A 27,505-nucleotide genomic window follows, 5' to 3' on the forward strand; every position below is an offset into this window, starting at 1 on the left:
TGCTGGAGTCTTTTTGCTAGTATCCTATTTAAGATTTTTGCGTCTATATTCATTAGGGAGATTGGTCTATAGTTTTCTTTCTCTGTTTTTGACCTGCCTGGCTTTGGGATCAGTACCATGTTTGTGTCATAGAATGAATTTGGTAGAACTCCTTCTTGGCCTATTCTGTCAAATAGTTTGTTTAATATTGGGATTAGTTGTTCTTTGAATGTTTGATAGAATTCATTTGTGAATCCATCTGGACCTGGGGATTTTTTTCTTAGGGAGTTCTTTGATGGCTTGTTCAATTTCTTTTTCTGAAATGGGGTTGTTAAGGTAATTTATTTCTTCCTCTTTTAGTCTAGGCAATTTATATTTTTGTACTTATTCATCCATATCACCTAGATTGCCATATTTGTTGCCATATAATTGGGCACAATAGTTTTTAATGATTGCCTTAATTTCTTCTTCATTAGAGGTGAGGTCTCCCTTTTCATCTTGGATACTGTCAATTTGGTTTATTTCTTTTTTTAATTATACTGACTAGTACTTTGTCTATTTTATTTGTTTTTTCAAAGTACCAACTTCTAGTCTTATTTATTAAATCAATAGTTCTTTGACTTTCAATTTTATTAATTTCTCCTTTGAGTTTTAGGATCTCTAATTTAGTCTTCATCTGAGGATTTTTAATTTGTTCACTTTCTAATTTTTTAATTTCTATGCCCAATTCATTGACCTCTGCCCTTCTTAATTTGTTAATATATGAACTCAAGGATATAAATCCCCCCCCCCCCCCCGAGTACTGCTTTGGCTGCATCCCATAGGTTTTGAAAGGATGTCTCATCATTGTCATTTTCTTCAATGAAGTTATTAATTGTTTCTATGATTTGTTCTTTAACTAACTGGTTTTGGATAATCGTATTGTTTAATTTCCAATTAATTTTCGATTTACCTCTCCGTGTTCCCTTACTAATTATTATTTTCATTGCATTGTGATCTGAGAAAGTTGCATTTATTATTTCTGCTCTTTTGCACTTGTTTGCAATGTTTTTATGCCCTAATACATGGTCAATTTTTGTGAATGTACTATGTGCTGCAGAAAAGAAGGTATATTCCTTTTTGTCCCTATTTATTTTTCTCCTCATGTCAACTAACTCTAATTTTTCTAAGATTTCATTCACTTCTCTTACCTCTTTCTTATTTATTTTTTGGTTTGATTTATCTAGTTCGGATAGAGAAAGGTTCAGGTCTCCCACTAGTATAGTTTTTCTATCTATTTCATCCTTGAGCTCCTCTAGTTTCTTTTTTAGAAATTTGGATGCTATGCCATTTGGTGCATACATGTTGAGAACAGATATTTCCTCATTGTCTATACAGTCTTTTATCAGGATGTAATTACTTTCCATATCTCTTTTAACTAGATTTATTTTTACTTTGGCTTTGTCGGATATCATGATTGCGACTCCTGCCTTCTTTTTGTCAGTTGATGCCCAATAGATTTGGCTCCACCCTCTTACTTTCACCCTATGTGTATCTACCTTTCTCATATGTGTTTCTTGTAGACAGCATATGGTAGGGTTTTGGACTCTAATCCACTCTGCTATTCGCTTGCATTTTATGGGTGAGTTCATTCCATTCACATTCAGAGTTATGATTACTAGCTGTGTATTTCCCAGCATTTTGATTTCTGCTCCTTTACCTGACTTTTCTTCTTTCACTATTTCCTTCTATACCAATGTTTGCTTTTGAACAGTCCCCCTTGTTCCCACCCTAATTTTACTTCCCTTTCTACCCCCCTCCCTATTTATCCCCCCCTTATTTTCCCTGTAGTCTTTCTAAAATTAACCCTCCTCTCCCTCCCTCTCTTGTACTGCTTCCCTCCCCACCAGACCGTTTGTTACCCTCCTATTCCCCTATAGGGTGCAAATCTATTCTCTGCCCCCAATGGATTGGATTGTTTTTCCCTCTTTGAGTCACTTTCAAAGCACGTAAAAGTTGAGTATTTCCTGTCTCTGACCTCTTTACCCTTCCAGTGTATTGATGTTCTCCCCCTCCCACCATGAGCTTCTTTATGACATATAAATTTACCCCATTTGTTTCTTTTCCCATTTCTTTTAATATTAACCTATTTTTAAGCTCTAGTTATATATATATATATATATATGCATACTCGTGCGTATGTATTTTTGCATGCATATATCTATATACCTATTTATGTCTTGTCCTTTCATCCTATATAGTTTGTTGCTGTTCCCTCTAAGTATACTTCTTTTTGCTGCCCAGCTAATAACAACAGTTTTTAAGAGTTACCAATGACCTCTTTTCTTATAGGGATACATATCATTTTAACTTATTGAGTCTCTTTAAAAAATTGTTTTTTGTTTTTCTTTTTTCCCCTCTTTTTTAATTACCTTTTGATGATTCTCTTGAGTTCTGTGCTTGGACATCAAATTTTCTGTTCAGGTCTTGTCTTTTCTTCACGAATTCTTGAAATTCTTCTATTTTGTTGAATGACCATACTTTCTTTCCCCTGTAAGAATATAGTCAGTTTTGCTGGGTAGTTGATTCTTGGTTGTAGACTTAGTTCCCTTGCTTTCCGGAATATCGTATTCCATGCCTTTCTTTTTTTCAGTGTGGATGCAGCCAGATCCTGAGTTATCCTCACTGTGGTTCGTTGGTATCTGAATGACTTCTTCTTGGCAGCTTGTAATAATCTTTTCTTTGGTCTGATAGTTCTTGAATTTGGCTATAACATTCCTGGGTGTTGTCAGTTGGGGATTAAGTACAGGAGGTGATCTGTGGATTCTATCAATCTCCACTTTTCCCTCTTGTTCAAGGATTTCAGGGCAGTTTTCTTTAATAATTTCCTGTAATATAATGTCCAGGCTTTTTCTTTTGTCATGGTCTTCTTGTAGGCCAATCATTCTTAAATTGTCTCCTTGAACGATTTTCTAAATCCTCTGTTTTGTGAATGAGATGCTTCATATTTTCCTCAATTTTTTCATTCTTTTGGTGTCTTGCTGCCTTGTGAGGTCGCTCGATTCAAGTTGTTGTATTCTGGTTCTTAAAGACTGGATTTCATCCTTAGTTTTTTGTTCGTCCTTTTCCTTTTGGTCGGATTTTCTTTGGAGATCATCTTTCATCTTCTTCACCTCATCTTTCATCTGCTTTGCCTCATCTTTCATCTCCTTTGCCTCATTTTCCAGCTGGTTGATTTTGGCTTTCAAGACACTATTTTCTGTTTCCAGATGACTTATCTTAGTTTTTAAGTTCTTTTCCCAATTGTCTTCAGCCTCTCTTAATTGTGTTTTGAATTGTATTTTGAGTTCTTCCAAAGCCTGTATCCAATTTGCTGGGATTTCTGATTTTTTCTTTGCTGGGTCCTCCCCCTCTGTTTCATTCGCTCTTTGCTCATTCCCTATGCAGAAGCTGTCTATTGTAATTTCTTTCTTCTTTTTCTGTTGTTTGCTCAAGTTTACCCCTTCTTTGCTCCCTGTATTTGGCTGTGCTCTTGCTCCTCTCATTTTGTTTTGGTTTTGGGGCTGTCAGTCTCCCCTCTTGGAGCTTTGTCAGATCTCTTGGTATAGTCTCTATGGGAGGAATGTTAGCTTCCCTGTCCTCTGGAGGCTTTTGATTGGATTGAGTTCAATTGGGTTGGGCTGTATGTGGTATGAAGCACTGAGGCTCTGAAGACTCCTGGAAGGCTGGGCTGCCCAGGCTCTCTCCAGTTCTCTCCAGATGCTTCTCTGCTGTCCGCAAGTGCCTTTGCCCACCTCCCTAAACTCTGAGGAGTTCTGATGGGATTAGTTCAACTGGATTGGTCTGGAAGTGCCCGAGGCAAGGGTGAGACTGGAGCCTGATGGAGGGACCCAGCCACAGCCCCTTTCTCCCTGGCTTCCTCCCTGCTGTCCAAGATGGATGCTCCGAGCCTGGCGCCCCGCTGCTCCCAAGGTAGACCCTGCAAACCAGCACCTTTGCCCACTCAGAGGTTCCTGCTGCTGCTGGGGGCTCAGCCCTCTGGGTTGTGGGGGAGGGGTCCTGGGACCTTTGCTCTGCCTTCCCCTTAGCCCTTAGTATTCCCCTTAGTATTCTCGGATTCCAGCTTTTGGGGGGGGGGTGTACCTTTTGATTTGAGTCCAGAAGGAGGGTTCCCCGCTTCTGTCCTGTTGTTCAGATTGAATTTCGGTGCCCTAGGAGCATTCACTCTGTATCGGTAAGGAAGGGTCTTCCACGAGGTCTGAACTTTTGCTGCTTGCCAAGCTGCCATCTTGACTCTACCCATATATAAAGCTTTTAAAGAAACAGAGACTTCAGAAAGAGAGAAAGGAAAATGCTGGGGGGAAAAGCACATGGGATGGGGTAGAGGAGAAAGGCATGAAGATGATCCCAGGAGACTTCCAAGAAGGCTAGCCTGATTATGAAGTAGACCATTTGTTTTAAAATATCCTCTAATAGTTAGGTAAGGCATTGCAAATTGGGGCTTAAAGTTAGGGTTAGAATATATGCCATTTTTTAGACTTTTAATCCTTTACTGTAGCAAATATCCACAAAAGAGCTCCAGATGTCTGAACTTAGTTAAGTATCCACCTCTGCTTTGTGGTTGAGGACATCTAGTTTGGCAGAATCCTGTCTTCCTTTGGCTGTTGGAGTTGGCATTTTAAAAGTAACCAACTAACCTGCTCAAGCTGTGTGAAAGGAGGAAATCCAGAGACTTTTTGGACATGCAAAGAGCCTGAAATGGCTGCAAAGATCCCAGCTGCAGCAATGGGGGATGGCGGAGAGATCTTGGAATTCTGAGAGAAAGAGAATTCAGAGGGAGGCAGTTGGAGCCAGGGTCTTTAGCTTTGAGACAGCTAAGGAGAAGGTGCAGTCTTTGACTGGGTCCTGATCCCAAGAAACCTCTTTTTACTGACTCCTGATACCTATCCCCCAAAACCTCCAAACAAGAGGACAGAGACTGAAGAGAAGAAAAGTCCCCAAGAAGAAATCAGTCTCCTCTCCTGAACTGAGACTTCTGCTGGGCAGGGCTAAATGTCAGGGTTCATCACCTTGAACCCCTCACTGGCTTGAGGCTTTTAAGTTCAAGTCACCTCAACTTTGGGAGAAAGGAGTTTAAATAGTTAGGGACCCTTCCTTCCTCTTTCCTTTTCCTCAACTCACCCCCCTTTCCTCACTCCACCTTGTTTTATTACCTCAGTAGAATAAAATTGTGATTTTGTTATTAACTGACAAGACTAAGTGAGGGACATCTTAAACTGAGTTGGGAGTGAAATGGCCTCTCTTTACCTAAGAAGAGGGGCTTGCTGAACAGCAACAAAGTGATAGAGGGTAGTAATCTGACAGGCTAGGTGAGGGGCCATAATTAAGGAAGGTTGAAGGGGAAAACAAACAGACTCACCCTCCTCCTTCTGGGTCAACTTTAACAAATCCCTCCTTTGCCTTGTCTTGAGGGAGAGAGCACTTTTATTTTCCCTCTCTGATTCTTTACCAACTGAGAAATACCCTCTATTACAAAGCTCCACCTTGGGGACCTGTTGAAAATAATTGAAAGAAATTTGTAAAGGGAGGCTTTGTATAGGATCTAGAATACTTCTCTCTTGCTCTCTCTCTCTCTCTCTCTCTCTCTCTCTCTCTCTCTCTCTCTCTCTCTCTCTCTATCTATCTCTCTCTCTCTCTCTCTCTCTCTCTCTGCAAACCCCCCTCCCCCAATTTATTCATTCATTCATCCACTTAACAAACATTTGTTAAACACTTAATAATGGGGGTAGCTGGGTAGCTCAGTGGATTGAGAGCCAGGCCTAGAGACGGGAGGTCCTAAGTTCAAATCTGACCTCAGACACTTACAGCTGTGTGACCCTGGGCAAGTCACTTGACCCCCATTGCCGAGCCCTTACCACTTACACAGTATTGACTCCAAGACAGAAGGTAAGGGTTTAAAAAAAAAACTACTTAATAATATATGCAGAATACTATGGCCAATATATAAATATAAGATCACTATTCGTCCTCTGTCTTCTGTCTTGCTAGGCCTTGCTTGTAGCTTTATCTGCTTCCTAGATCTGTTTCTTTCCTCCTCATGTTTCTTACTGTGAAGAATACTAATGGTTGGGGGAGGGGGGTAGTCAAAGTGGCAAGTTTCTCATGAACCCTGCCTTCACCCTAATCCCTTGAGTATCTCTTACATCCTTATTTCCCCAGAATTATGTTTCTACATCTTTTACTAGAGCAAAAAAACATTATTGTTTATGCTGCCTATAATAAAAACATTTATGCAGACTAGTTCTGGATAATAAGTCACCAACACCATGACACTTCAGTTCATGGGTAGTAGTTGTGATTGTTATTATTGTGTCTTGAATTACCATTTAAAGATATAGAATCAAAGATCCTATACAAATATTATTCAAGCTTGAGGTTTACTTAACCTTGTAAAAACTTGACATGTATAGTAAATGTACTTTATTGTAGTTTGGTGGTGCCTCAAACAAATCTTTTGGTTAGTATCTGGACAGAGCAGCATGTGGAGAGCCCAGTGTTTTTTAGCCATCTCAGATTTGAAAGTATACTCATCAGAAAATTTGAAGTGAAAACTTTTTCAAGGAGTGAAGCTTATAGTAGAACCTTTCTAGCAAGATAGATTTTCAATGGGTAACTAAAAGTGACTTAAAATAGATTTTAGGTTCAGAAGTAAAACATAATATATTAGAATATGTTAGAAGTAAATAAAAGTAAAACCTAAAATATATTGTGTGAAAAATTTCTCTAAGCCTTCCATACACTTGAAGCTAAAATACAATATCTATTTTATTTTATCATCATTTTTATCTGTTCTATTATATTATTTACTGAGCATATGTTTCATTTTATTCCAGCAACCTCCAGTTTTATGTTAAGAATAGACTGAACTCTCTCCTTTCAATAACATCTTTTAGGAAGATATCAGAGCAATTGTCCCATCTATTTTCAATAATCATACGTCACTGCTTCTTCTAAGATAATATATAGGCAGAGACATCCTTACAGGAAGGTGCATAATGCATTATGATCTGATTTCAGGATACTGAGAAAACCTCCCCAAAACATTTTCCCTTACCTATAATTGATGGCTGAAATCTCATTGCTTAGAACTTCATTTTTTTTTAACCCTTACCTTCCATCTGAGAATCAATACTGTGTATTGGTTCTAAGGCAGAAGAGTGGTAAGGGCTAGGCAATATGGTTTAAGTGACTTGCCCAGGGTAACACAGTTTGGAAGTGTCTGAGGTCAGATTTGAATCCAGGACCTCCCATCTCTGGGTCTGACTCTCTCAATCCACTGAGCTACCCAAACGCCCCCCTTCATTTTTTACATTAAGCTTTTGATTCCTTTTAAAAAGCTAATAAATTCTGGGAAGCATAATATTTGCCATAGTTTGATTATATAAGTATAACCTTTCAGAGACTCTTCTTTTCCTCTTAAGCACCATACCTACAGCCTTAAGGTATATGATTAAAAAGAGAAAATTTAAGAGAATTACCCTGAGTCCTGTCCTTGGCCCTGGACAGTTGAACATTGTTATTGTGGCTTGGATGACAGAGATGGCAAGCTTATCAATTTTACAATTAACACAAAGGTGGCAGCTAATATGTTGAATGGTAGTCAAGATCGAGAAGGATCACAACAGCCTATAAGTATGAAATCCTACAGTTAAAAAAAAAATTGCCTGAGTACAAGTTGTACTTCAATAATAGTTCACATGAAAAAGATCTGGAGGTTCTAGTGGATCACAAACTCAGTATGAATCAAAAATACAAAATAATAACCCCAAGAGATGATTTTTGACTGCAATAGTAGTTAATGTTGTCCAAAAGAAAAGAAGTAATATTCTTCCTACACTACCCTGGTCAGAGCTTATCTCAAATTCTGTGTTTTGGGAGATACATTTAATTAGTGAAAAGAACAAACTAGAAAGTCTACCTAGAAATCAATGATAAAGGGGGTGGAAACAATAAATCAGTCAACAAGTTTTGGAGATTTTTAAAGCACTTACTTTAAGGAAGACACTGTGTAACAAGGGATATGAGTACCAAAGAATGATACAATTCTCTTCTGACAAGGAGGTTACATTTTAAAAGGAGAAACAAGCACACATAGAAATACATACAGGCTAAATACATAGTGAATAAGTACAAATATATACAAAGTAGTTAAATGGAAAGTATTTGGGGAGAGGGGGCACAAGTTGGAAGGATCATGGAAGGTTTCATGTAGAAGGGAGGGGCTTGAGCTTTTGGAAGATTTATAGGTTATATAATGGAAGTCTTCAAATATCTTAAGGGTTATCTCATAGGAAAAAATAATTGAATTTGTGTAGCTAAAGAGGGAAGGACTAAAATCAGTGGATACATATTGCAAAAAGAGAGACCTAGGTTTAATTTTTAATAAAACTTCCCAACCAGAAGATGGGTAGGCCAGTTCCAGAGATAGTGAATTCCCTGACATTGCAGTTCTTTTGTTTAGTTTTTTAATTGTTTGGGGTTTTTTTATTCTTGATGAGCATAAAATAAAATAAGTATTCCAAATTCAAAGTAAAACGGTAAAATGCATTTCTTTTCTTTAATTTTTTTGGCAATCTTATCATTAGCACTACTCTCTTCCATCCACCCAATTGGAAAAACAAAAAGTTTTGTAATAAATAGACTTAATCAAAACAAATGGAAAAATCCCTATGTCTCATTCTGTACTTGGAGTCTATCATTTCTCTGTCAAGAGGAAGATAGCCTGCTTCATCATTAGCCCTCAAGAATCATAGTTGCTCATTGCGTTGATCAGAATTTATTCTTTCAAAGTTGTTTGTCTTTATAGTGATGTTGCTATTGTACTAATTGTTTCCCCGATTCTGTTTATGTCATTTTGTATCAGTTCATGTAAGTCTTCCCAGGTTTCTCTCCACCCATCCCATTCATTTTTTATAGCACAGTAAATACTTCATTGCATTCATATATAAAAATTTGTTCAACTGTTACCCATTTGATGGATACTCCCTTAGTTTCTAGTTCTTTGCTACAATAAACAGAACATGCTCTGCATGTTTTTTGTACAGATGAATCATTTCCTTCTTTGGAATATAGACACAGATATAGAAGAGATTCCACTTCTGATATAGTTTGGACTAAATTACTTCAAAGCTCCCTTCCAGCTCTGGGATTCAGATTTGTGATTTGTATAGTCCAGCTTACTAGACTTTCCTCAGGTGTAGAAAACTGAATTAAAATAGAAATAATAGCTTGCAATCCAGTAAACTGATAGGTCATTTCTATGAAAACTTAAGGAGAAGGTACTATGATGTCTATCAGTCAACTAGCATTTATTAAGTGTCTGCTGCATGCCAGGCACTATGTAAACTCTAGAAATTTAAAAAAAAAGGGGCAAAAAAGAGACCTTGCTTTCAAGGAACTTAGAGTTTCTTGAGTAAGTGTAGAAAAGTAGTAGAAAATGTAGTAGACCGAATTTTATCAGAGAATATGAATTCACTCTGGTTTTGTCACAGTCTATAATATAATTTTGAACAATTCATTAATCTCGTTAGTCTTCAGTTCCCTTTTTTGTGAAATTAGGGGATTAAATTAGATGACAGCTGTAGTCTCTTCTAACTATAATTCAATGAGTAAGGTATTCCACCCTTTAGAACAATATTTATAAAATACATTTCAGAAAGGGAAGGGCTAAAAGGTAGAGGAAAACAATTACCTCATAATAGGGGGCAGAAAAAAAAATTAGGGCCTAGAATAGTGGTGAAAATGCTTTGGGCTTTATCTGCATTAAAAATAATGTTAATGAATTGTTACTATTGAACTAGGGAAGTAGGAATTTATTTAAAAGGCAAAAAAAACTTTTAAAAGTTGGGATATGGGATCAGAGTTTGATTGCCCTTGTGGTTGTTAGATATTTACAGCATTAAATAGCCAAACATTTTTCCTTTCAGGATGACATAGAAGCCTATAGAACCCAGAACCGATTCCTAAACTCTGAAATACACCAGGTCACAAAGATTTGGAGAAATGCTGCTGAGAAAGAGAAAGTCCTTTTGATGAAGGTAAGAATAGGATAATCCTACAGGCAATTTCTGATTATCCTTTTATCCTAAGAACATATCTCTGTTCCCTCTCTAATAACCTTTCCTTCTTCCTTAATTTCCAAACCACCTTGCACAGTTTGCTTTCATTCTCTGTTCTATTGCTACAGCTTTCTCTTTAAGTTATTGCATTGTTGGTCACTCTATCCAAACACTTATTCAGCATCTGCTGTGTGCCAGACTGTGCTGGGCACTGGAGATACAATCACTACTATTGAGGAACTTAACTTCTAACAGGGAAACAATCATGTACACCAATAAATAGATAACAGGAAAAAAATGCAAAGCCAAAAATACAAAATATCCAGGAAGATGGGCACTAGAAAGATTAGAGGGATCTAGTATAGAAATGAATTTGTTAATTACAGAATCAAGATTGGGAAACAAGGAAAGTGAATTTAGAGGAGTGGCAGTAGCCTGAAAACCTACTGGGAAATTGAAGGATAAAACATTGCACTTAGTGGGGAAATAAATTTAGGAGGATTGTGGTATAGAAAAATATTTCATAATAGTAATGTATGATCATATGGAGGAATGTCAGGTTTGTTTTTTGTTTTTTATTAAGGAAGTGGATCACTTATGGGTAATGTTGAAATCCAGGATGTGACTATCCCTATGCATGATTGAGATGAAGTGGAGAAGTAAGTCATAAGATTTGAGGAAATTGAGAAACTGAGAGGTGAGGGTGAATGGAAGCCGCAACATGAATGTAAAAATGTAAAATGTAAAAAAAAAATGTAGGTGAGATCAGGAGTTGAGCTAGAAAGATAGTGGACCAAGAGCTAAAGTCCTTGAAAAAGAAGGGAGAATCACTTGGATGCCAGTATCTAACAACTGCTATAATCTATATAGAATGAAAAAAAAATTTAATACTTTTTTACAGATATCTTTTGTTTTTACATCACCCTGATGTAAATTTTAATAACATTTTATTTTTAATATTTTATTTATTTTACTTATTTACTATTTAATAATTATTAATATAATATAATATAATAAAATCAATAATATTTAAAATTTAATAACATATTAAATTACAATTTTAATTGTCAGAACAGAGCTTCAGTTACAGTGGATGAAGGCAGTCCAGGAAAGGTCAAGTCCAGGAATTAAACTGCAGAGGGCCACTATTAACTCCATTGTAAAATATAAAATCTTCTATTTGGCTTTTAAAATCCTCTCACCTTTCCAGCCTTCTTTCACCTTACTCTGTAATCTAGTGCTATTATCCTCCTTGCTGTTCCTCTCATATGGTTACTCCCCTCAACTCTTAGCATTTCTCCCCTTGCCTGGAATTCTGTCCTCCTTCCTCTCTTCCTCCTGGCTTCCTTGGCTCTCTTCAAGACTCAGCTCAAATTCCTCCTTCTGCAAAAAGCCATTCCCAATCCCCCTTAATGCTTCTCTCTGTAATTATATCCTGCTTACATCATATATATTTACTTTGTTTGTAAATAATCGTTTGCCTCTTCTTTCCACATTAGATTGTGAGGTCCTTTGGGCAAGGACTGCTTTCTTTTTATAAGCACTTAGTGCTTTTTTATTTAACTTAAGTGAAGGTAATCAAGATATAATAATAATTAAATATTTGGGTTATGGCTTCATAAGTTGTCATCCAAATCAGTAATTTAAAGAAATTAATTTTTTATGAATGGGAAATTCATAGAGTTCATTAGCCTTTGCCTAACAAATCCAGAGAAAACTAGAAATATAGTTGGTGAGAAATTGTCAGATGATTAGTTTAGAAAGTTGATAACTCATAGACTACTATTAGAGTACATGTTTAACATAATACTGAAGTAGTGAGTTAATAAGAAAACTGATTTTTTCGAGATTTGCAGTTGCCTGTTTCATGTGCAATACCCCTGAATTTCATAGTGTACAATCTCCTTTGTCACATTCTCCTCCAGTGTGCTTATCTTCAAGCAAAGAATTGCCAAATTGAAAGCAAATACCTCACTGTGTTGCGAAAACTACAAGACACGTTACCCATAGATGACAGCGAATATGGGGAGATGTTAAAAAAACTGATTCATGAAGCTCTTCAGTGGGACGTAAAGGAGGGAGCAACAGACTCCATGAAATTCAATCCTGTCAGGTGAGACGTTCTGCCTTCAAGGAGTTTATACTCTTCTACTGCCTGTCTTAATTTCTCAGAAATACCTTTGGTCCTTCACTGACTAGTTCTACACAACAGATCAGGCAAATTTCCTATCCCATGACCCAAGATGGACTTTAACAAAGGCAGTATTTTTAGTGGACAAATCTAGGAAGTTGGTTCTTTTATGTGAGAGAGCTCCTAACTTCTGCTTAGGAAATTAACCTGGAAGAAATGGAAGTAGAAGAGTCAGAGGGGTTATTGTTAGAGATGGATTAAGGATAGAACTTGACAAAGAACTGATATTAGCCACTGCCCTTCCTTACCTCAGCAGCAAGTGGACTGATACTAGAATTCTAATAATATAGCCAGAAGTATGATCAATGATAACTGACTCAGGGTTAAAATAAATCCAAGGATTTCCCTGCAAGTCATTTTTGGTTTCCCAGTAGATATTCACATTGTAGGATACATGTTCATTGTTAAAGACAGGTCTGGTCTCCAATTTAAATGTTAGCCAGGATCAGGATCCTGGTCTTTTCCTGCCCTGATCTGGCAATGATTTGGCAGCACTGCACATAGGGAACCAGTGAGGTGTAGTGGAAAGACCTCTGCCTTTGGACTGTGAGCTCTATCCTGATGCTTCCTTACCCTCCAGGACCCTTGAGTTTTCTCATCTGTAAAATGAAGAGGTTGGACTCTAGGATATAAGCAGTAAAAGAGCTACACATAGACTATGATAATAGTAACGTAGGTTGAGATAGGATCACATGTAAACTCAGAATATAGACCTAAAAGCAACCTTAGAATGTAGAATACTGAGTATTAAAGATGGAAGGGACTATAGAATGTCACAATTAGAGAGATCCCTCAAAATCATCCCATCCAACCCATTATTCATTTTAAAGAGGAAGAAATTAATGCTGCATAACCTTCAGAGATTAATACCATAGGCATAGGCAATTAATAAATGTATTGTTCTTTCAGTCCAGCCCTCAAATTAAGCTTGGATATGGAAGTAGAACTGATTGCCAAAAGCTGTAAAAATTGAGCTAAAGGCCTCTATTCTTAGTCTTTTGAATATGTGAATACAGCCTTACCTGTGCATATGTGTGTGTGCATATATATATGTATATATATGTATATATATACATATATATATATATGTTTACACACACACACATAATACACTGTCAACTTTCTATCTTCTCAATAGTGAATATGACGACTACGGATTCATGACTGTCCCTGATTATGAAGTTGAGGACTTAAAACTTCTGGCAAAAATCCAAGCTCTAGAAATAAGATCTAATAATCTCTTAAACCATGAGGCAGTAGAGAAACCACTCCGTGAGAAATGGAATAGTATTGGGGAACTCATGCCTTCTGCAGACCTGAAGCATCTGATCCGGAGTGGCATCCCCCCTGAGCACCGCCAGCGGGTCTGGAAGTGGATGATAAGCCTCCGAGTCAAACCTATCCAAGCACCCAATCATTATGACTCTCTGCTCAGAAAATGTGAAACCATGGAGCACCCAGCCTTTCGGCAGATTGAGCTAGACTTAAATCGAACCTTAACTAACAATAAGCACTTTACAAACCCCACTTCTAAATTTATCTCCAAACTCCGAAGAGTATTACTTGCATTCTCCTGGCAGAACCCTACCATCGGCTATTGTCAAGGGCTAAACAGGTGAGTCTATTTGCCCATAAACATTGGTAAGCCCCAAAACACACAGCTGTGTTGAGTTATACTACTTAGCGCCTTGGGTCATAAGAATGTGAAAAATTAACCAATATATTTTTTTAAACCTTTACCTTCCATCTTAGAATCACTACTGTGCATTTGTTCTAAAGCAGAAGAGCAGTCAGGTCTAGGCAATGAGGGTTAAGTGACTTGGTTCAGGGTCACACAACGAGGAAGTGTTTTTTGTCAAATTTGAATCCAAGACTTACCATTTCCAGGCCTGGTTCTCTATCTACTCTGCCACCTAGTTTTCCCCTAAAAATGAACAAATATCTTTAATAGGAACTCTGATTTCTGATTGATGGTTATTTGAGGGCCCTTTCTGTCTCTAATTTTTGGTATCTTTTGTATGACTCAGGAGTGCCTCTGATTATCTCAACAAAGTCTGCAAAATTTTTCTCCAAACAGAATTAGCTTAAAATCACTCATTTTAAAATTTAATATACTGTCCAAGAATTTTCAGAAGAAAGATGCCATGCAGTCTAAACAAGAAATAAAAGGATAATATCATTCCTAAAGTTCTTCACTATACTAGATACTTGAGTAATTTTTTTCATGGTATATGCTTCGAGGAAGCAAAATACAATGATGTGTGGTCCTTGTTTTATAACCTGAGAAAAGAGTTATCTAAGGGTTCAGGAAGACATGCTAAGCTGAAGAATTTCATCAGTGAGATCAGAATTGGTAAGGTGTTGGACTTGGAATCAGGAAGGCCTAGCTTGAAATACCGTCTCCACCACTTAATAGCTATGTAGACCTGGGCAAGTCATTTCACTATCACCTCCATTTTCTCACCTTTGAAATCAGGATATTAATATCTGAAGGACCTATTTCATAGGGTGGTTGTAAGGCTTAATATAGAAAGTGCTTTGTGAAACTTAAAGCAATATATAATTATCAATCACAAGTCTCAGTTGGATTAAATTTGATCAGTTTGGGTTTATTTTTCATATTTCTAATCTTACAGCTGAGGCATCATGCTCCATTAGGATAAAAATATCCTAAACAGTTTTTCCTTCTTACGTGCTTTGATATTCTGTTGTCTAGTGAATTGACTTGATATAAAATATGAAATAACTATATGGCTCTATTTTTTAGACAAAGCTATAAGGGAATTTAGAAATCTTAAACCCTAACTTTATTATACAGACCAGGAAAATGAGATCCTGAGAAACAAGGGAACTTTCCTAGTTCAACAGTCCAATTAAATCAACAAGTATTGTTAAAGATCATCTGCATGACCAGCACTGTTAAGTGCTTTGAAGTGCTCCAGAAGAAGCATATGATACAGTCCTTACCCCCAGGAACATATATAGCATTGGGGGGGGGGGGGAAGATTGAGATATGTGAAACAATTAGAGTATTATAAGAGAGTAGATAATGGTGTTAATTAATCAGGTCCACAATGGTCATAGATTTAGAGCTGACCTTAGAGATCATCAAATACAACCTTCTAATTTTACAAATGAGGGAACTGTAAGCCACAGAGGAAATGATTTACCTAGAGGAGCTCAAGTAGATCTAAGCCTGAACCTCCTAGTTCAGCACTGAATCCACTACATCATGCAACAAGTTTTGTAAATGGTCTGCTGGTGAGAGGAAGGATCAAGGATGGGCTCTCTATCATCTAGGTAATACAGTAGATAGAGGTCTCAACTTGGAGTCATAAAGACCTGCCTCTGATACTTACCAAATGTTGACCCTGGGAAAGTCACTTAATTGCTCTCAGCCTCAGTTTCCTCATCTGTAAAAGTGGGAATAATAGTAGCTTCCTCTTATTGTAAGAATCAAATTGATATAATATACAAAGCACTGTATTATTATCACAATTATTGGAGAAGACTTTGTGGCCAACGTGGGATTCAAGATAGATCTTTTAAAACCAATTGGATTGGCAGAAAATGAGGAAGTTCATTCTATAAAAGAAAAACAACATGAACTAAGCTACAGAACTCAAGAAACAAGCATGGAAAAAATAGGGACAGTGAAGGAATTAGAGCAGCAGAGGTTGTGTTTTGAAGAGTGATGGGAAATATGGTTAACTAGAAAAGAGATGGTCAGATGATAAGATCCTTGAGTGCCAGACTAAAACATAGCTTTGATCCAAGAGTTATCCATTGTAGCCATTTGAGCAATTCCATAATAGCAAAGAAAACCTTGCTCTATGGAATGATTTAGATAGAAAAGGAAGGCTAGAGATAATGAGTCCAATAAAAAACTCTTGCAGTAGTCCAGACATAAATTGATGAAGACCTAAATGAGATAGGGCTTAGCAGTAACTGTGGAGAATAAGAGGCAAATTAGTAGGAGACAAGAATTGGTGACCGGAACTTTAAAACTAGAAAGAGAGAGAGACTATGAAGGTACCTCCCAAGTTTTTGAGCCTTTGTGATATCAGTGACAGAAATAAGGAAATTGAAAAGGAAGTCAGACTTAGTATGGTTCTCTTTTATGGAAAGTAAGAAAGGATTGTTACTCTTTTGCCAGAGATTTGAATTCATTAATCCTCATAAGGGCTCTTTTTATTGGCTTCCTTTGGCAGGAACTGTTTTGTTTATTACTGTTACTAGGTTTAAAGTTACTCAATTTGGCTTCCTTACCGAGTAAGTTCAAATTAGTAATTCAGTTGGCACGACCAGGAAGGATCTAAGGAAATGATTCATATTTGCTATCTTAACATTTTTCATTATAGTCTACCATATGGTATCAGAAGTAATGAAGATTTAGGATAGATTTTTTTTCTTTTACTTAGGCATTCAGCAAGTATTTATTGTATGCCCACAGTGCACACAGTGTTTCTCTTTCTTCACTATAGAGGTCAAGACAACAGCAGGGCAAGGATTAATTTTTTTGCAAATAGCAAATAAAAACAGGAATAATGAGAAGTAAGATTTAACCTTATTTAAGTTTTATATTTTTTCCAAATTATATTTTTACATTAAATTTCTATACAAATATAGACAACAGCATTCATTGCTGTACTTTACTAAATAAGCATTTTTTAAAATAGGGAAAAATTTTTAAACATGGTCTAGTATGGGAACCTGTTATTTTGGAGATACCTGTTATTTGTAACTAGAATTAAGCTGCTCATTGGGTGGACAGTAACCTAACTGGCACCACCTAGTGGCAGCTACCAGAATCATTGACTTAGTGTTTCAAAGCTCACTTCATTGGGCTTTTGAAGATGGTGGTGTGAGTAGGGAGTAATAGCTAATGTCCATCATCACCATCGGTCCTCTTTGAGAACAAAAAACAACCAACAAATCACCATCATTAAAACAGCTAACATATGTAACATCCCCTTTGTACCAGGCACTGTGCTAAGTGTTTTATATAAATATTTTCCTGTTTGATATCCCCAATTTATAGATGAGGACACGGAGGCAAATAGAGCTTTAAGTGACTTGCCCAGGATCACACACCTGATTTGAACTCAGGTATTCCTGACTCTAGGCCCATACTCTAGCTACTTTGCAACCTCACAGCCAAGTTTCAAGTGTCTTGTGGTGCCAGTTAGTTTACTATATCTATCCAAGAACAACTTTATTCTAGTCATTAATAACTGATGTCTCCAAGATGATTAACATGTTTGCATGCTTGAATTTTTTTTCTATTTTAAAGATTTATTAAAAAATAGTTATGAATACGTAAATAATGACTACATTTATACAGAAAATGAAAGAGAAAATATATAGCACCTTTTTTCTTTTTCAGTTTTGGATCTATTAACAATGACCGCTGAGTGGATTTGGCTTCCATCATGCCTTCCATCAATCTTCTAGTGCCCTACACAGCTACTCCCTTGACCAGAACTCCTTTGCTGAGAAACTACCTTTGTTATCAGTTCTGAGATAGTTGCTTAGTAGTAACAGTGTGATCTTTTCTTCTTCCTGCTTTGCCTGTTCCCCTCTCTCTGTTGGAAAACTCTCCCTATAAATCTCAAAACTCTAGCCATTTGTAAAGGAAGTACCAGTCTTCTACCTTGGAACCAACACATAGTATCAGTTCTAAGACAGAAGATAAAGGATATTTTAAAAAAGAAAGTACTTTAGAAATTAGACTCAGTTCAGTATTGCCCCAATGTGGCCTCAGTTTCATATATGTAAAATGGAGAGGTTAGGTTAGATGATCTCTAAAGTAAAAAGATAAAATTGAGGAAGCAGTGTGTTACAGTGCAAAGCATGCTGTTTTTTAAGCCCTAGGGTTTGAATTCAAGATTTACCACTTGATACCAGTATGACCTTTAATCTCACTAGGCCTCATCTTCCTCTGTAAAATGAAGGGATTGAAATAGATGGTTTCTAAGGGACTTTTTACAGCACCAAATCTACAATTCTTTGATCTTACTTTTCAGCTCCAAAATTATCAGAGTCTAAGGAAATATTGAGAGGCTGACAAATCTTTTTCTTAAATTCATGTGCACTGTGTCTGTGGCATTCTTCTGGTATTTTAATCATAGAATTTTAGGTTAAAACCTGAAACAGAAGTCATTTAACCCCCTAGAGACTTGAAGTAATTTCAAGCATCCCATGTGCACTCTCATTATTTCTTTGCCAACATTGGGCCTTAGTTCTCTTTTTATGGGTTTTGTATGTGTGTGTGTGTGTGTGTGTGTGTGTGTGTGCTACCCTTTTTGAATCTGGAAACCATTCCTCTCTACTGAACAAGACAGAAACAGAATAAGGTTTTGAGTAGTTTGGCTTTTTCTCTCTCATCTGTTATCATTGCAACAACTTCAAGTTTGGCTGCCCTTTTCTACCTCCTCCTGATAGCCCAACTGTAGTTATACATCCTTTTTTTCTGTTCTTAGCAATCTAACAAGCCTTTGCTCACTTTAGACTTTCATCTCCCTGACCTGTTTTCACAGATTCTTACTACTGTATCATATTCATCCTAGATTATATACTACAACTTCCCTTGATTAGCATATTTTAAAAGACATAAATTGTCAGAAGAAGAATTAAGAATCGTCTCATTTTCCCCAAAACTAAGCATTCTAGTCAAGTTTACATAGACAGAAATCTGAAGTAGTCCAACTTGCAACCTTACTAGGTAATTCAGACCAAAAGAACTGGTTTTTTGTTGTTGACTTAAATTGTCTGTATAGACGGTTATGTATATGACTGGATAGATAGATATGAACTTTTTAGTTTACTTTGGATATGTATCTCTGGTCTCAAATAAAGTTGTCACAAGCCTATAAGTGTACAAACACTAAACAAGAAATAAAGTGTCCATATCATTGGTCAGAGACTAGCTTAAGAATGTTAACCATGATGGTACTGCAAAACCAGGGGATAACCAACTTACTCTCTTTCTTGCCCAAAGGAAAGTCACCTGTCTTGTTCCAGATTACATCCTGGGAACTATTTCTCTTTTACCTTTAACATATAATATTTGTGTTTCTTCATGATTTAGGCTGGCAGCCATTGCTCTGTTGATCCTAGAAGAGGAAGAAAGCGCTTTCTGGTGCCTAGTTTGTATTGTTGAGACCATAATGCCAGCAGATTACTATAGTAAAACTTTAATTGCATCTCAGGTGAGTTCAGAGATCTTAATGTTGCATATTCAACCCAAACTAATCACGTGAATTCTTCTACCTTTCTTATTTGGAGCATTCAAGGGCTGTTTAGTCCCCTGCAGGGTCCTTGGTTTTAGAAATGCTGTCCTCATGAATCAGCCTCCTTCTTTGACCCAGAGACTTCCCAGAACTCTTCCCATCCCTCTCAAACAAAAGATAGTGGCTATTGGGATTTGGTAGAAAAGTTATGAAATGTTTGGGAAAAGGGGTGAAGATTGATCTATATTCAAAATGTATCACAAATTCAAAGTTAAATTAAGGTAATGTTTTAAAAAATTTTTTTTAGTTACACTAAAAGTCATTTATTAACTGAAATGGACATCCTTTGTAGGGGCATACATATTGATGCAGGAAATCTAATTGCCCTCTCTCAGTGCTCACTAAGAGATTTCTGTTTGGAAATTTTAAACTGGTAAGGAAAAAATGGTTGAATTCCAAGACTTTTGGTGCTCCTATCACCATTTTTTTTCACTCTGCAGAGGTGGATTTTCCTTCATTTCTAAAAACTAGGACTGATTTAGGGTGAAGAGAGACCAAAACAAACAATTTTGGGCTAGAGGTTTAGATTTTATGGTAGAAATTTAATGAATCTCATAAATCAAATACCTAACATAACACCCATGGCTCCCAAAAGTTTGTTTAAAAAAAAAAGGTAGTCCCTGCCATTACCTTTCAAATGATTTTAGTCTATTATATTATTTCACATGATCCTAATTACTCTTTGAAGTAGTTAGCCTAGGTGTTATATTCCCTAGTTTTACAGATGAAGAAACTGAGACTTGGAAAGCTTAAATGATTTCTCCAAAATTATGCAGATAGAAGAAAGTGGTCAAGGCAATCCTGAAACTCCATCTTTTGACTCCAAGGATAGTGCTCCTTCTACCACTGCCCAGCTTTGTGGTACTCTCTTACCTCCTTCTCTGTGTTTCTCTCTATACCTTTCCCCTGTTCCCCTTCATCTTATTTTATCTAATAACCTTTTATTTTCCCTCTCTGTAATTCAAATAGCAAACAAGTTTAATGTTGTATAGTTTTCTTTCAAAAAAAGTATTGCTTTTTATTTTTGTATGATGTACAATTGATTTTTTTTCTACTATGGGCCAATAGCCCTTCTTGGAAGAAAGATAAAGACTTTCATTTTTAATGTATCTATTCCTTTTTAATTATGATTTTTGCCATCTGCCTATTTCACAGACTAGTATGAATATAAAATGAAATTGTAAATAAATAGGCAGAAAAACCATATAAAAATACAAAATTCACCTAAACTGCTAAATTCCAATAGATCAGAGACTATTTTGTTTATCTTCCAGATCCCATTGGTCTTAACTCATCTCCTATCCCCACTCTACCCCACGTTCATAGGTGCTCAGTGACTGTTTATTGAGTGAATACAACCACACCCAAATTTTTAAATAAATGATCATTAGTAGTTCCCTCACAAAAAGAAATAACAGACAGAATACAGAAGTACTAACTGTTACATGTCTTGACTAATATAATAAAAACTGTTCTGTTCAGATTTTTTATTAATGATTTGTACAGAAACACAAGTGGCATGCTTATTAGATCTGCAAATGGCATGAAGCTAAAGGTTCTTAATACATTGGATGATTCCATAAAAATCCAAAAAGATCTCACTAGGCTATAACTATCAGCTGTAAAAATATGAAATTTGTTAGGAATAAACATGGAGTCCTATCCTAAATTCAAAAAAATAATAACTGTATACGCTGGAGGAGGTATGGCTAGATCACAGTTAAAGGGAGTAAAAAAGACCTTGAGATTCTAGTGGGCCACATTCTCCATGTGAGATAATACATAAGCACCTTGATACTGTCTATAAAGGAGTCAGAATCCAAACATAGAAGGGTCGTTGTACTAGAATACTTCTTTCTTATTTCAAAAGATTTTATTGGTGTGGCTTTTCCTTCTCTCAGTGCATGGAGACATGCCTTGGCAGGTGATCTTTCTTGCAAGATGGAGGCCATGAAATTCAGCCCCTAGGACCTAACCTTATAGCCTCCCTTTATTAGCTAGGGTGGTCCTTGAGTGACAAATGCACTTTCCATTGACCAGATTCAAATCATTTTCAGACTTGGTAGAACCTTCTAGAACTTGCATCCCAGTGGAATGGCCTTCAAGACCTTCTGCACGAAAGAAATATCCCAGAAGGATATTAGTGGGAAAAGAAGGAGCTATTTATATGTGCTATATAGATTGTGCGAGCTTATCACCACTAGAAATCTACAAACATCACCCTACCCATTCATTTGGCACTGCATGTCCTAACTGACTACCAATTAAGGCTGACCCTGACATCCTAACACTTCAGTTAGTTGCCTGCTCTCTGACATCTGATTTGTCTTGCAATAAGTACAGCCAACTACTGGATTACCTCACCACTGCAGCTAACCAGAACCTTCCTGTTTTCAGAAGCTTCCCTTTCACAACACAACCAACCAGCCATGTTAAAAAAAAAGAAAAACTTCATCGTTTTGTCAATCCATTCACTCAGTAGGCGTGTATTGTTCATCAGCTATGCACAAGGGGGAATTTGTGCTTTGGGAAAATGTTATCCCCTCTGAAGAACCTTCTTGCTCTGGGATAATATGATTCTTTGAAAAGCCTTCACCCCTACTGTGAATTCTGAACAGGAGCAGTGCAGATAGCAGGACTTTCCTGGGGTTATGACAAATGGGTAACATTTAGCTTTTTGATTAACTCCAGGTAGATCAACGGGTTCTCCAAGACTTTTTATCAGAGAAGCTTCCCAGGTTGATGGCCCACTTGGGGCAGCATAAAATCGACCTGTCACTGATCACCTTCAACTGGTTCCTTGTGATTTTTGTGGACAACCTTATCAGTGACATATTGCTCAGAGTCTGGGATGCCTTCCTGTATGAAGGAATTAAGGTAGGAGCTGCTCTCCTTTATTAGCTCTGCCTTTAGGGGCTTGCTAACTTCATCCTGCACTTGTTTTCTCTAGGAACTATGTCTAGCTTTTTTATGTACCAGTCGGTATTCCACAGTCAGGAAAAAAACCTGAATTGGCCTTTTCTCTGTTCTGTGTTCTACTGCTATAGCAAGAGAGCTATTCCACTATTCCCTAGCAGCCAGATATATTCACTTTCTCCTGATCTGACCAGGTGAAAGTATAAAAATTGAATGACTAGCATCCTCCCTTGCCTATTTGAGCCTTCAAGGGTCCCTTTAAAATGATGGATGAAATGAGACTGTGTTCTCCATGGGGTCAGTGCCCTGAATAGACTGAGTAGGCAATCATGTTCATGTTAGGAAATGATGGATTCTCCATTGCCCTAAAACGCGCTCTCTTTCTGCTTGTTATAGCATTGCTCTGTTTCGACTTAGCCTCTAATTCCCACCCTTACAGTTACTTGTCTGAATTAGGCTCCCAAAGAAGGGAACACTGTCCACTGTGAATGACTTGGAAAAAAGAAAAAGGAAGCTTCTTGAAGAAAGCAGTATCTCTAGATCCTTCTTTCATTAGCATATATTAGTCTTTTTCTTTTTTTTTCATATATTAGTTTCTTAGTCTTGTTAATTGCCAACTTCTATAGTCTGGAGAGTCTAACCCCCCAAATAAGATAGACCCAGGACAAGTAAGGGTGCGTACTTCTGCAGTCAGGAGGTCTGAAAGAGTGGAACTATGGAGGGAAGGTTCTGACCAGATTACAGACTCAGATGTTGTTGTAATGCTTAAGTCGTTACCTGTGGCCATGGATTACAGCATGAGAGCACTGAACCAGGAAGGTCTGTAATAGACCAGTGGGGTGTCCTAAGGAATGCTTAATGGGAGGCAAAAGGGAAAATGCCCCCCTTTTTTCTCTCTTTTCTCCTCCGTAAAAGTGCTAAGCTCACCTGCTCAAAGCAAATAGGTGTTTATCCCTTAATGTCACATTTCTCTTTCAGTGTCTAATAATAGTTACACAAGTAGTAGTTCACATTTATATAATAGCATTTATATGGCATTTTAAGGTTTTCAAAACTCTTTACAAATATTTCATTTCATCCAGCATTTCAAGTACAGATTTCACAGTTTACTAAGCGTTTTCTTCACTTTCCACAACACCCTTGTAAAGTAAGTAGCACAGGAATTATTTTCTCCATTTTGTAAACGAGAAAACAAAGGCTCAGAGAGATAAGTAATTGTCCTTGGTTACCCAACTAGTAGATGTGAGCTGGAACTTAAACCTAAATCTTAAAAGCACTTCTGGTGCTTCTCTCCCCCCCACCCCCCCACTACACAGTGGTCCTAAGGTTAATCTAAAGGACTGAAAGATGAATCAAAGAAGAGATTTAATTCTTAGAGATGATTTATGAGCTTTGATTTAGAAAGATTATAAAATAGGTTATTTTCAGGTCATTTCTTTGGCTTCTATAACCTAAAGAAATGATACTGTGGGAATATAGACTTTGGAAAAGGAGACATAAAGCCAAGGGAAGCCTTTAGAGATATTTGTGTCATTCCCCCTCAGGCAGTTTTCTTTTCTCTATTAGGTGTCTCTTACTTCTACCTGTTAGGTAGAACTTGACTACAAAGACATCAGGTCCTTACATTAATTCTATTAAATATTTCACTATACTTGTTTGTCACTGATATTTCCTAAGACACATTTGAACCCATTTCAGGTGATATTCCGATATGCCCTTGCTATATTTAAGTACAATGAAGAAGCAATACTAAGGATTCATGACAGTCTTGAGATCTACCAGTATCTTCGATTCTTCACCAAAACAATATGCAATGGCCGGTAAGGGCTTTAATGTTAATATTCAATAGATAAGTATTTACTAGACACCTGCTCTGAGCCCAGCACTGTGCTGGATCTATAGAAAGACCAAACATAGTTCCTACCTCTAAATAATTTCTGTTGTAGTGGAGAACACAAAACTTAAAAAAAAAAACATGAAACAAGAAATATAAGATTGTATGCACATGCTAAAATGTAAAATTGCTTATGAATGCTATAGTACTTCAAAGAAGTTTAGAACCAGATTTTGGAGGGCCAGAAAGTCATAAACTGATACTAAGCCTCAACCAATGTGCTTGACTAAAATTAGTTTAGATATGATGTCACAGGAAAGTGGGAGTCATTATAAATTCTTGAGCAATCAAATGGTGTGTGAAATGAGAGTGATATGCAATATCAATTGACAGGATTAGAGGCAAGAGTCAACTATCCAGTCCTCAATGAACCAGTCCAGCCAACTGGTGTATACCTTCCTTCTGCTTGAGTCAATGGTAAAATGACCATGAGAACCTTCAAGACTAAAAAAAGAATGGTACTATGAGCCTACAATCAGGTTCTGCCCACCAAAGGCAACAGTATTTTTAAAAACAAGTACTCCTAGAATGGTGTGACTTCTTCATATCCAAAACTGCTCTATTATAGTATTTATAACCTCCCTTACAATGCCCCAAAGCCCAAGAAATAGCCTGTGGGGCCTTCAGAATTCATAAAGGCAGGTCATAGGGAAAAAGAAATTTGAAAGGAAGTCTTAGACATACTGACACATTGCTGTGGGTGGAGCTGTGAGTTGCTTCAACCACTCTGGAAAGAAATTTGGAATTATGTTTTAAAAAGTGACTAAAGGGGGCAGCTGGGTAGCTCAGTGGATTGAGAACCAGGCCTAGAGACGGGAGGTCCTAGGTTCAAATCTGGCCTTAGCCACTTCCTAGCTGTGTGACCCTGGGCAAGTCACTTGACCCCCATTGCCTAGCCCTTACCACTCTTCTGCCTTGAAGCCAATACACAGTATTGGCTCCAAGACAGAAGGTAAGGGTTTAAAAAAAAAAGTGACTAAAATATCCTTACTCTGGGACCCAGAGTAAGCACATACCTCAAGACAATCAAAGATAGAAAGGTCTAATATATGCTAAAATATGTATAATAGGACTAGCAAAATACTAGACACAAAACCCATCAGTTGGAGAATGACCAATTTTGATACATAAATGTGATGGAATATTCCTGCAACCTGAGAATCTGTGAATATGAATGAAGAGTAAAAGGGAGGCAATTAATGCAAAGTAAAACAGAACAAGAAAGGCAGTAAACAGAATGATCACAGCGATGTTAACATAAAGTACAACAAAAAACCCCAAACTGAACACTGTGCAATTAATAATAACCAAGCCTGACTTCCAAGATGAGAAAGAGAACATACCCCTTCCTTTGCAGAAGAGGGTTTGGGGATTAGGGGAAAGATACTGTGGATATGTACATCATGTAGACACCTGACTTTGATATATTAGTTTTCCTGAACTCCTTTCCTCTCCTTTGTTTTAAAGGATGGCTAGAGGAGGGAGGAAGAAGGATTTATTGGGAAATAAAATGGTGATATTCTACATACAGAGCATTCATCGTACATCTCTAGGTTCTTTGCATAGTCCTCTTCCTGCCCCATACCTGAACTCTCCTTTCTCTTCTCTGCATATTTCCCATAGAAGCTCAGCTTAAATGCTTTCTCCTTCATGAGACCACTTCAGATATCCCATCTACACCCCTCCTGGCTATCTGTATCTAACCTTAAAAAAAAATCTTGATTCTCCCCCCACCCCACACTATTAGTGCATATCCTGAAAAAATCTATTTTGTATTTGCCTTTCATAAAAAGAGAGACAGCATAGTATGGCAGATAGAATAATAGCCTCAAAGCCAGGAAGATGTGTGTTCCAGCCACACTCAGGCCCCATGTTGGCCGTGTGACCCCTGGTAAACCCCCAAACCTCTCAGCATTATAAGCAATTGTAAAAATGTAAGTTGCAGAAGAGGTGTCAGCCTGCACTGGGATAGGGCATTTCCTTACCTGCAAGTTTTCTCTATGCCACTGAAGTCACAGTACTTCTGTAACCCTTATCCCCAGGTTTTGTAGTTCCTTATATGGACAAACTGATAGAATGTAAGCTGCTTGAGGTCAATGACTATTTCACTTTCGCCTTTGTATCTCCTAGACCTAACATAATGCCTTGCATGTTGCAAATGCTTAGTAAAAGCTCATGGATTGATCTTTCTCTTGTGGTTTTTCCATGTGTGCTGTAGTTGCCAAAAAGACTAATGCAAGGCTTTGGCCTACAGTTTCTTAGCTATAGTTTTATAATTCATTCTCTAGTCCCAGCCTCCCTCTGGACCTAGTTTTACATCCCCAACTACCAGTGTCCCATAAACATCTTAAATGCACTGTGTCCAAAATTGAACTCTCTCTCTCCCCAAAAGCACTACTCTCTTCCCAGATTCTATTATTGTCAAGGACACCACCATTCTTCTGGTCACCCGGGCTCACCATTGAAGTATTATCCTCAACTCTTTCCTCTCTCCCGCCTTCATATCTAAAATTGCCAAGTCCTATCAAATGTCCTTTTATGATATCTCTCACATATGTCTCCCTTCTCTCCTTGGACGCTGCCATCACCCTAATGAAAGTCCTCGTCACCTCATACGGGAACAGTTGCATAGTCTGCTGATTGGTCACCCTGTAGCAGCTCCCCGCAGCCTTGTCCAGTGCATCATCTTCTCAGCTACAAAGTTGTCTTCCTAAAGTACAAATCTGGCCATATCTCACACACACACACACACACACACACACACACACACACACACACCACAGGACTGTACTAACCTAACCCTCTTACAGTTTACACACTTCCTCTACTATGATTCAGTGATACTGGGCACATTACTGATCCTTGAACAAGAATCTCTTACTGTGATTCTGGGAATCTTCATTGGATGGCCCCATGCTTAGAGTGTTCTTCCTCTTCTTCTCTTCCTGCTGGGTTCTAAAATGTCTTAGCTGAAATCCCACCTTCTGCAAGAAATCTTTCTCAGTTCTCCTTATTTTTAGTATTCCCTTCTAAGACTGTCCAAATTTTTTTCTGTATTTTATCTTGTTTGTACTCAGTAATTTGCTTGTTGTCTCCTGTCTTCCTTGAATATGAACTCCTTGAGAGCAGAGCCTGT

At 37.4% G+C, this 27,505-nt stretch overlaps 1 protein-coding gene across 2 annotated transcripts in view; it reads left to right on the forward strand.

Moving 5' to 3' along the window:
- TBC1D2 (TBC1 domain family member 2) overlaps positions 1–27,505 on the forward strand; it is a 73,465-nt gene that overhangs the window by 40,256 nt on the left and 5,704 nt on the right. The window contains exons 7-12 of one of the 2 annotated variants that reach the window (XM_007498971.3): positions 9,945–10,055; positions 12,002–12,189; positions 13,406–13,882; positions 19,358–19,478; positions 22,251–22,436; positions 24,174–24,295. In XM_007498971.3, the coding sequence (XP_007499033.1) occupies positions 9,945–10,055; positions 12,002–12,189; positions 13,406–13,882; positions 19,358–19,478; positions 22,251–22,436; positions 24,174–24,295 (1,205 nt within the window). The remainder of the gene's footprint in view (positions 1–9,944; positions 10,056–12,001; positions 12,190–13,405; positions 13,883–19,357; positions 19,479–22,250; positions 22,437–24,173; positions 24,296–27,505) is intronic. The other variant, XM_007498972.3, reaches the window with a different exon arrangement.

The sequence above is a fragment of the Monodelphis domestica genome, chromosome 7 (assembly GCF_027887165.1).
Source record: "Monodelphis domestica isolate mMonDom1 chromosome 7, mMonDom1.pri, whole genome shotgun sequence".
Classification (NCBI taxonomy): domain Eukaryota; kingdom Metazoa; phylum Chordata; class Mammalia; order Didelphimorphia; family Didelphidae; genus Monodelphis; species Monodelphis domestica.